General features: G+C 58.8%; 1 protein-coding gene across 2 annotated transcripts; it reads left to right on the top strand.

The window, feature by feature from the left end:
* Positions 1-3,124: 3,124 nt before the first annotated feature.
* LOC147414039 (peptidyl-prolyl cis-trans isomerase H-like) lies at positions 3,125-9,638 on the top strand. Of its 2 annotated transcripts, XM_086476084.1 has the most exons (9): positions 3,125-3,190; positions 3,771-3,835; positions 4,200-4,223; positions 4,735-4,779; positions 5,222-5,264; positions 6,243-6,335; positions 7,880-7,967; positions 8,262-8,302; positions 9,555-9,638. In XM_086476084.1, exons 1-9 carry the CDS (start codon positions 3,125-3,127, stop codon positions 9,621-9,623), a joined length of 534 nt encoding a protein of 177 aa, XP_086332210.1. In that variant the 3' UTR covers positions 9,624-9,638. The 2 variants fall into 2 exon arrangements, with proteins under 2 accessions (XP_086332210.1, XP_086332211.1); XM_086476085.1 differs by lacking the exons at positions 4,200-4,223; positions 4,735-4,779.
* Positions 9,639-10,481: the final 843 nt, after the last annotated feature.

Below are 10,481 nucleotides of genomic sequence, written 5' to 3'. Positions count from 1 at the left end.
AGGGGGCAGTGCTCACCTCACCCCTTCTTCTACTCTGACGGCCTCGCTTCCTAAGGCATCACTCACCGCTTGTGCTTGGGCGGTCTCCTGCGCCTCTCCCAGCTGCCGACGGAGGAAAAGGTTTTCACTTCTCAGCTTGGCCAGTTCCTCCTGCAGCTCTTCTGCCTCCTCGATGGTGTCTTTCGTCTCCTGGTCTGTCTCAAGGAGTACAGCATGCTGCTCCTTTGCTTGATTCTGGACCTGAAGTAATTCTCTTTGTGTTACGTGTAAAGCCGATGTCTTTTCCGAGAGGGCTTTTCTCAGTTCTTCCACTTCTCTTTCAGCTCTGCTCAGCTGCTGAGACAAGCTCTGGTTGGTTTCTTGCACCAGAGACATGTGCTCACGCACGCTGAGCAATCGGACAATTATTTGAAGCACTTCTGCATCAACGATATCTGACGGCTGATGGCTTCCAGGGCTCGGGTGGGAAGGGGATGAACCCGACCCTGTCTGTTCAGAGATAAAGAGCACAGATTGGCAGAACTTAGGAAAGCAGCTCAGAAGAGGGGAGAGGGGCAGCATTTCCGAGAACCAGGACTCCCACCAGCTTGACGTCAGCTTAGAAAAGAGTTGTCAACAACTCTGCATCGGACATGACTCGAGGAAAGGTCTGATTTCACGCTGGCGTGTAGCGCCGTCCTACGAGGAGGACGGCAATTTAAAATGTTTGGGTTTACGTACCGCCCCCCCCGAGCTGTTGCTCTCCTCGACGGCTTCTTGGTCTGGTGGCGCCTTACAGAGGGCAGACTCCTCGCCCCAGCGGCCGGTGTTGGGCTCCTGCACCGGCCGCAACGGGGCGCAGTCGATGGTGGCGGCCGCAGGGTGCAGCTGGTCCCGGCCGTGCGGCCGGAGCTCATCGGCACGACGGCTCCCGGAGGGCTCGGGCACCACCCGCGCCGTCCTGCGCCGCAGGAACCGCCAGATGCTCTTCATGGCCCCGTGGGAACGGGCACTGCACGGCCTCGCCTCCCCTCTCTCCGGGCAGCAGGGGCCGGCAGGACTCGGCGGGCGCTGCTGGGGGCCGGCTGCGAGCGGCGGAGCCGAGCCCCGAGGATCGGCAGGGCACGGGCAGCTGCCTACGGGCTGAGCTCCACCGGCCAGCACCAGCTCCACCAGTGACACCAGCACCAGCACCGCCGGCACCGGCAGCACCGCTTCCACCAGCTCCACCAGCAGCAACAGCACTGGCTGCACTGGCAGCACCAGCACCGCCAGAGCCACTGGCACAGCACCAGCAGCACCAGCAGGTACGGTGTGTGCAGGGACTGTGCCAGCGCCCCAGGTCTAGTGGACCTGTGCGCTGACGTCATGAACGGCTGAGTGACATCATAAGGCTCTGGGGGCTGGGCGGGGCAGAGGGGCCCGCACGCTCAGAGCCTCTCTGCACACACACAGCCCACGGGGCCAAGGGGAAGCGACTGGTGTGCCCAGCCCCCCTGCGCATGGATTTGGGCACACGCTGCACCCCTGGGTGTGATGCTGGGTCTCCCCGCGCCCCTCAACGTGCCTTTCAGTGCGCCCAAAACCCCTGGGTGTGTGGGGGTGCCCTTTGGTACACCATAGAGCCTTCTGTCTGTCTGCCAGAGGGCTACCCCAGGCCACCAGGGTATATTTTGGACTGCTCCGAGACCCTTGCTCGGCTTTTTGGGCTTCCCCTGCACGTCTCACTTAGCCTTTAGCTGCTCCTGCCGCCCGCGGCTGTGCTTTTCAGGGTGCCCCAGCCCCCCAGGTGTGAATTTCAGTGATCTCCACGGCAATTGCACTGCCATTCAGGACGATAAAGCCCCTAAGGACGCCTTTCTGAGCAGCCCAAGGCCCCGCGGTGTGCCTTTCGGGCTCCCCCAACTCCTTGCTGTGCCTTTGGCTGCATCTCCAGGCCCCGCCGTGTGCTTTCTCCTGCACCCCATCTCCCTTGCTGCACTTTCTCCTGCACCCCGTCTCCTTTGCTGTGCCTTTCACGACTCCTCCGTGTACCTGTCGGGGCAACCCGGTCACCATGACGTGCCGTTTGGGACAGCCCGGACCGCTCGGGCTTCCTTCTGGAGCACCCACAACCCCCTGGCTGCTGCCCATGAGCCACCTCTGCTGAAGGCTGCCGGAGGCTGCAGTTCCCTGCTGTCGCTCTTCCTTCGTTTCCGCTGCGTCCCGTTGGGCTTGGGGGCAGACGGCCTCGAACGGTGTCGATGCTCCTGCTGGGTCTCCGGGGGCTCGCAGCTGCTTTGGTCATGATTCAAGGATTACACACAGCGGGTACCGTAATAAATCCTGTCTGGCAGACATCTTGGACTACAACAGACTGTCCTTGTTTCTAACCACGAACAGAGCATTGGTTAATGAAGACCTTCGGTCTGGGACTTTACAGGGGCGTGCTAGCAGCATTGGCAATAGAGATTGTATTTCGTATTTGATCATTTATTCCCTTTGAGACTTACTTTCCCAGCATAATCATTAGTCTCTCCTACTGCTATTCGCCAATTAGAATTCTTGCTCTTCAAGGCAAGGTGGGAAGAGCAAGGGGGTCGCTAAGCAGTAGCCCCAAATCCTCAATCTGGTGATGGCCGCAGCAGTGCCGCTCGCCAGCGCTCCCTGAAGTCTCCCGTGGGGCACTGGAGCTGGCCTGTCTACCCTCTGCGCTGCAGCAGGCCCGCACTAAGGCAGGAGGAGACGTGCTTGAAGGCCAGGCCCTGCCCCCTGCTGAAGCCCGGCCCTGCCAAGCTGCCCAGGAAAGCCCCGGGGGCAGGAGCCATCCTGGAGGCAGCAGGCTGGGGTCTCCCCCGGCGGGGCCGGCGCCAAGGGCCAGAGGGCAGCAGCCCGGCCCTGCCAAGAAGGGAGCCGAGAGCTGCCCACGAGGGACAAAGCCCAGGGGAACGCCAATCTCCTCAAGCCCTCCGCAGGCCCCTGGCACCCTCCCGGCGCCGCCCGGCCTGGCGGGTCGACTCCGGGGCGGGCCGGGGCCACAGAGCCCCGGCTGCGGGGCCGCCAGCCCCCGCCGCTGCCCGCCGGCAGGCAGGGAGGGCAGCCGAGGGAAGGCGCGTGCGCGCCCCGCCTCCCGCTGCCGCGGCCGCTGCCGGGAGAGGCGGCCGCGATGGCGGTGCTGGCGTCCAACCCCAACAACCCCGTGGTCTTCTTCGATGTCGCCATCGGCGGGCAGGTGGGCGAGGGCGCCGCCGCCCCGGCCCCGGCCCCGGCCCCTGGGGCTCTCGGGAGCCGCGCGGCGGGGCCGGGGGCCGCGGGTGCAGCGGGAGGGGCCGGCGGGGGTGCGGTGGGGTGTTGCGGGGGTGCAGCGGGAGGGCGGGGGGGGCTTGTTGGGGAGGGGAGGGGAGCGGCCAGGGGTGCAGGGCGGGGTCTTTTTGTTGGTGGTGCGGGAGGGGGTTGGCCGGGGTGCGGGGGGGGCTGTTGGGTCTCGTGGGGAGTGTAGGAGCGCAAGGGTGGGGGTGCGCTGGGAGGGGGCGGTCGCAGGGTCCGTCGTGGGGCTGTGAGGGGCGCAAGTGGTTGGAGGGGCGCGTCGGGGTTCAGCGGGGGCTGTGGGGTTGCAGGGGCGCGTGGGCAGGGGCTTGGGGCAGTGCTGCGGGGGAGGGGTGTGGAGGTGCAGGGCTGCATCGGGAGGGGGCTTGCAGGGCTGGGGTTGCAGCAGGAGGCTGACTTGGCGGGAGTTGCCTGGGTGCAGCGGTGGGGAGGCCGGTGGGTGCGAGTGGGGCCCAGAAGGCTCATGTGGCCGCCGTCTTGCCCAGGAGGTCGGCCGCATGAAGATGGAGCTGTTCGCCGACGTTGTCCCCAAAACGGCGGAGAACTTCAGGTGAGGAGCGGCCGGCGTTCCTGCGGCTCAGCCTGGAGCCGGCCTGCGAAGGGTTTTCGGTGCAGGAACGTCTCTGGTGGCAGAGCGACTGCCTGCCCCCGCGAACTGCTGCACCTGCTTTGCTCCTCTCTGCGTTGCCAGAGAGATGTGACGGTGCAGCATGCTGATCCCCGGGGGAGCCCGTCTGGCTGGAAGGTGAAGGCCTCCGGTCCCTCTCTGCTCCCTCGGTGGAGCTTCCGATAGGCCCGGTGCATCTATGAAGGGGGCTGCCTTAAGGTCACGGTAGGGCTCTCCTCGCCGCCCGGTTATTTTGCCACGGGCCGACGGATGTGCCTCACGCTCTGCTCTCTTTTTTGTTTTCCAGGCAGTTTTGTACGGGGGAATTCAGGTGAGTGGGTTCTAGTGGGTCTTTTTAAGTAGGCTACTGCGAGAAAGAGGGCTGGGCAAGTAGGAAGAAGGGTCACTTGGGATTTTCTCTCACTGTCCCAGTACAAAAGGAAAGAGGGAGAGAAACCTGCTGGGATGAAGTTGTGCCGGGCTCGTCGGTGGGTCGCGGAGGTGGCAGACTTTGCCATTTGGGCATGACTGTGTTCGTGCTCAGGTCGCTCTAGAACGGCCTGTCTGCAACTCGCAGCCGCCCGTGCTGCAGCTTGCCGCGGGATCCCGTCAAGGTGATGGTGTGGAGGTTGTAGGGAACGACGTCAGTTCATGTGCAGGGCCCACCGGAGGTTTCCCTGTGCCTCCAAGAGCACCAGCTGAGAGCCAGGCTGCAGCGCTTGGTTGTGTATCAAGGCAGCTGCTGAGGTACAGGGCAGCCCTTTGGGGCTCCGGATCCCTGGGAGGGTTTTGCGTGGGCTGTCCAGTGAGTCGCAGTGATGTTCCTGTTTATTTCCTTGCAGGAAAGATGGTGTCCCTGTGGGTTATAAAGGAAGCACTTTCCACAGGTAATTCCCCTGCTTTTGTTCAGGCACCTAAATAGCAGCCTGAGCCAGCTGGGGTTTTGAGACGCGCCTTCAAGGCGTTACTGGTGTGGGAGGCCTTTGTGGGTGGCAGCTAATTGTCCTTCTGTAGCTGTGGGGGATTTGGGGGCGCTGTCAGACGTGTACGCTGGGGTCACTGGGAGGGATCCCCCGTTCCTGGTGGGCCAGGTCAGAGATCATTTTCTGGCATCTGTCACCTAATCGCTGTCCCTGGTCGAAGAGCAGTGGCTCCCAAATCACCTGATAGCAACCAGTAGTTAATATTTGTGGTAGACTTGAGACTGTAGCGTTCGTAGGCCCTGATAACTTCCGTGGTGCTGCTGCGAGGCCAAACTCCTTTTTACCACGTAGTATTCTTCTTGAGGCATTTGTCTGCTGAGAACTAAGTATTCTTTTCCTTGTTTAGGGTGATAAAGGATTTCATGATCCAAGGAGGTGACTTTGTAAACGTATGTACCTCTGTATTCCTTTGGGGCTTCTCCTGCGTGGTGTAATAGGCACTGTTTCCAAGGGTGCGTGCTGATTTGGGGGCTCTGTTGGCTCTCTTTTGAGGTCCCCAGTAGTCACTGGAGGTTTCCTTGTAGCTTTGCTGCCATCTCACTGCAGCAGGCTGTAATGTACTTGGAAAGGAATCGTGAGTCTTGTGTGCACATACCCTCTCCTCCCCCAAAGAGTTCCTCTCTAAAAAGCCCCGTGGCAGTACAGCTCGAGGCTTTTCAAATTGGCAAAGATTTTTTTTTTTTTACCCTGTTGTCCTTCCCCGCCTTCTCCTGTCCCCCCGAACAAGAAACCCTGCGAGTTTGTCTTTGCTTTGCGGAGAGTGACCTTAAGTAGGCAACCGAGAAGCATGTGGTGCAAGAGATCGTTTCCGTGCAAACGAACTTTTTGTCAGTGAATTGTGCCAAAAGAGGACAGAGTTTGTGCCGGCAGTGGTGGTCGTGCTCTGAGTTGGGGAGAAGCAGAGTGTGTGGGGAAGGCTGGAGGACCGCGGGGTCTCTTGGCTGTCCTAGGACCCAGTAAAATGATTTCATTTCTGGAAGTGTTTCAAAACGTGAGGGGGCGTGATGAAGGTTTTTTAATCCAAACTTCCTAAAACTTGGTTGTCTGAAAGTCGCTGAGGGGAGTGACCGCACGGCGGGCGGCTCAGCCGCAGCAGACTTTAGGTGGTCGCTAATTGCGATGCTGCTGCGATGCCCCCGCGGGCTTTATTCCTTCCCCTGGAGCTGCTCAAGCATTAGGGCTTGCACCAGACATTGAATGTGTTGGCTCCTGGTGCGTATCGAGGGCAGGGGAGCATCCATTTGGGGCAGAGTTGAGCCCTGTCCTTTTGCGTGGGGCTTTTAAATTTGTGTTTTAATAAACTGAACCGTTGGGTAGCGCTGGCTCAGAACAAGCGCTGAGGCTGACGGGGCACCTCTGTCACCCAGGGAGACGGCACCGGAGTAGCCAGTATATACAGGGGTCCTTTTGCCGACGAAAACTTCAAGCTGAAACACTCTGCTCCTGGGCTGCTCTCTATGGTGAGTAGAAAACACTGCCGTTGTAAGACGGAAAAGCTTTAGGTACTTTCTCTGTGCCCTTTTCCTGGGTGTATCGGGTATTTGCCAGGCAACAGACATCTCCACCGCTGGACCCAAGGGCTGAAAGACCGGCTGTGTAAGTGCTCGTCAGAAGGCTGCTCGTGGGTTAATGTGTGGAGGAACAGCGAAGTCCCGATGATGATCCTGCAGCATCCTTTCTTTTCCCCCGTTGGAGGGCTGGGGCAGGCTTTGCTCGATGAGCTTTGAGAAGAGCTTGGTGGCTCTTGCGGTTTGTGTAGGGTGGCAAGCGGTGGGGTTTTCTTCCTCCCCGATGCTGTTACCGAGCACTGACCTCAGCAAGGGGGAGGCAAAGAGGTGGGGCGTTCCGAAGCCGTAGCAGCGTTCCCAGGGTGCCTTTGCTAACATAGGCTTCCTGTTCCACGCTGTAGGAAAAACTGCAAGCGTTGCCCGTTGCCTGGTAGGAACAGTACCCTGACTTTGGCCACAGACAGCAAGCGGAGCCGGTGCTGCAGCGTTCCTGTCCGCAGCTGCTTCTCGCCCAGCTCTTTCAGCTGCCCTGCCCTTAAAGCACTTGCTTAGAGCATTCGCCATGTGCATTAGTTACTCCTCCCGTTCCAAGCACGGCCCAGAAAGAGGTGTCACGACACAGCTAAGCGAGCAGTGTGCCGTGGCGTGGGACGAGGGATCCCGCGCTGGTCTCGGCAGCTTTGTGTGAAAGCGGCGTGGCTCCGGAGTCGCTCTGCCGGGCCAAGCCGTGGTCCCTCCCAGCTGGGTCCTTCCGCAGCTGGCTAGCGATAAGTAAAAATGCCATGGGACTGTGTCCCGTGCAGCCCTGCAGCTGCAAAACGTGCCCAGTTCACTTGCCGGCCCAGAAACGGGCTTTAGTATCTCCTGGGTGTCCAAAGAGCTTTGAAAAACCGGAATGGACTTAAGCGTGGCAGAGACGTGTTCTTAGCAGAGCGCGCACGCTCCGGGTGCTGCGCTCAGGTGTGAATTCAATTTGCCGTCCGCATCGCGCTGTTCCGTGAGCCCTGTGCCGCTGGGATCGTTGCCTTTCTCATCCTGGTCGTCAGAACAGACACGTTTGGGTTGGTTTGTCCTGAGGAAACCTTCCAACTAGCAGAAAGCTGCTTTTTTTTTTCTGCCCTGGTTTCTGTCTCTTCAGTTTTCCCCGGGACAATACTGCAGCCAGGAAGGACTCGCCACCAAAAAGTTTGGCCTTTTTTCAGGAGCGTGCCCTAGAGCCCAGATTTCAGCGCGATCTTGTGCTGAACGTGCCTGCGTAGAAGTACGGTGGGAAGTTGGTGAGAGCGGCATGACCAGACTGGGTGGCGTGCCGCGTCCCAGCCCGGGGTGCTCTCCTGCGGATGCGTATCTGCTGCCCGTGGTTTGTGTAGCCACAAGCTAAAAAGAAGCTAGGCTGGGTCTAGAGCAACAGCTTTTTCCTACGTGAGGCGCGTCTGCCTTCGGTTTTGGCAAGTCTTTGATTGTACACTGTTGGTATTTTGCCATTCTCCCCCCAGGCAAACAGTGGTCCCAGTACCAACGGCTGTCAGTTTTTCGTTACGTGCTCCAAATGTGACTGGTTGGATGGGAAACCCGTCGTGTTTGGTGAGTACCGGCAGCGGCGGCCTGGCGTCCCGGCTGAGGGACACTGCCTGTGGCGCAGCTGCTCGAAGAAACAGCCGGGGACTGCTTGTTCTTCGCCCCTTGCTTGTGGAGCACGTTTTAAGAGGGATCGTTTCCTTTGCCCGTTTAGAGCTCGGAAGCCAGCCCTGACGTGGCCAGTAGCTTTACACTGCACCAGACTTTCCAGCGGGACCAAAAGTGCATGTACCTGTGATGAGTGGCGGGGAGCAAAGGTAAGTCCGGCCGTATTGAGATGGAAGAATTTTCTCATTCTAGGTAAAATCGTCGATGGGCTGTTGGTCATGAGAAAAATGGAAGTAAGTTGAATTTGCCTATTTCTCCGCGAACGTCCCCTTGGGCAAGTGGTACAGAGGATTGACAAGGGTGGTTCTGTTCTCTGCCGCTGTCTGTTTACAGGGTACCAGGGAACAGCAGCGTTGATAACTGGTATTACCGGTTGTCGTTGTTATAAAATGGCAGGAAAGGCGTCGAGGCAAATGCTGTCCTATAGATTGACTTTAGAAATGCTGTGCTGTCGTGGTTGCTGGTTGGTCTTTGAGCGGGGATTGTGTTCCTGTGGCTTTATTTGCGACGCTTTGCATTTGTTGGGGAAGCTGAATTGAAAAGCTGTTCCGTCAGCAACCCAGACGAGGGTGTGAAGCAGATCACTTCTGTGCCGTTGCCCGGGATTATTCCGTGGATGCTGAATGATCAGTTCTGCTGATCCGTGATCAGCGTGTTTGATAAGAAAAATGAAAGTCATCTCCTGAAGGGCTTCCAGCGTCGTGACTGGGTGTCTGAGTAGATGAGGAGATGTAACAAACAGCGGTGAGTTCGAGACGGGCGAAACTGAACTCCCTGGCCCGCGCCTGGCTAATGTGCGCAAGGGCCTCCACCCTCGGTCTGGGAAGCGGGGCGAGCACAGAGCTGACCCCCGTCCGGTGTTGAGAAAAGGTCCCGTGCAAGGAAGGGTACGGCGCGGTGTGATGCACGTGTTGCTGACCCTCTTTGCCAGGAGCACCGATGGCAGGGTTGCGGTGTGCCTGCCTTGTGCGTCACTGCAGCGAGGGGCGAGTTGAGGGAAATAAGTAAGAGACTCAGAAAGGAGCAGCTGAGTCCAGCAGAAGGAGAGGTTCAGAATGAGGGTTGCTGTGGGACTGTCTGGTGTTTGGATTCCGCAAAGGCCGTACAAAGGCAAGTTTGCTTCGCGTGTTGCAGCTGTAATTAGTAACTTTCAAGCTTTAGGCCAGAGCAGCCTCAAGCGACGTGATGCCTGCTGTATCTCAGGAGGAGCTCTCTGGCTTTAGCTCTGTGCCTTCCCTCCCCTTGGAGGGATCGGGGTCTGGTCTGTATCCCAAACCTCTGCCCGCAGAGAGAGTGCAGCAGCTTATGGCTGGGTCCGTTGCCCAAATGCGTGATGGTGCTTCTGTGCGACTCGGAGCTGTGTCTGGATTTCCCGGTTCCTGATGCTGTAGGCATCTCTCTCTCAGCCGGTCTTGGAGTACCTGTCACTCGCGGGATTTGCCGAGCTTTTATGAGGTTTAACGCTATACGTTTGTCTGTCCTCAGAATGTGCCGACGGGTCCAAACAACAAACCCAAGCTGCCGGTTGTGATCTCCCAGTGTGGGGAAATGTAGAGCAGTGAAACAGAAATGGGGTAAGTGTGTCTTCGCAGGCCGCCAGTGCAATCAGCCTCTGGGCTGCTCTGCTCCTTTCCTTTTCTCTTGACTTAGTTTTGCAGTCCTTTGAGTCTGTAGAGAGCTGACTCAGCTCAGTGAAGCGCCAGCAAATCCCCACCGTTTTTGGCCTTCCATTCGATGATTTCCAGAGAGGTCTGGAATTGCCCACGAAGACACTTTGTCCCCGCTTCCATAACAGAGTCTTTCAGATCTGTGGCACTCCAGACTCTGGGGAGCTCCTCCTGCTTGATGAAGTGACAACAGGGGATGTAATTGTTCTTTCGTTTCCCTGGTACTTCTGGTGGCATCGATAGGCTTTTGAAGAGAGGGACGACCTTGTTCCCAGGCTTTCTTGCAGATGGGCAGACCCGTGCTGATGGGTGGGGTCCCCTTTAGGGCTGTCCTCAGGCCCAGGCTTGTTCATCATTTCTGCTTGGAGCACATGATCTCTGGCCAAGATCCAGCTTGAGACCGGCAGCTTTTCCCTTCTAGGGACGAGGCCGGTGCCACCTCGCTGACTTCCCAGCCAGGTTTTAGGAACTGCCTTTCTGCAGCCTGCTGCCTCTCAGCTGCCTGGAGACAAGGAGGGCATCTGCCTTGCCCAGCTTCAGCCAGCTGAGTCAGTTACTTGTCCAGACCCTTTAAAATCAGCCGGGAGAAAGAGGCGCTGGTGGGTTTGGGTTCGGAGGCGGGTGCAGAGGCCTGGCATGGAGACCCAGGAGGACGCCCGCGTTCTCTGGCTCAGGGTGAGCTGATGCGTGCAGCAAGTAGCGCTCCCGTGAAAACCGCTGAGGCGGCACCCAGTGTCACTGCACG

Source organism: Leptosomus discolor, chromosome 20, assembly GCF_034619465.1.
Source record: "Leptosomus discolor isolate bLepDis1 chromosome 20, bLepDis1.hap2, whole genome shotgun sequence".
Classification (NCBI taxonomy): Eukaryota; Metazoa; Chordata; class Aves; order Leptosomiformes; family Leptosomidae; genus Leptosomus; species Leptosomus discolor.
This window is presented reverse-complemented; position numbering and strand designations above follow the sequence as displayed.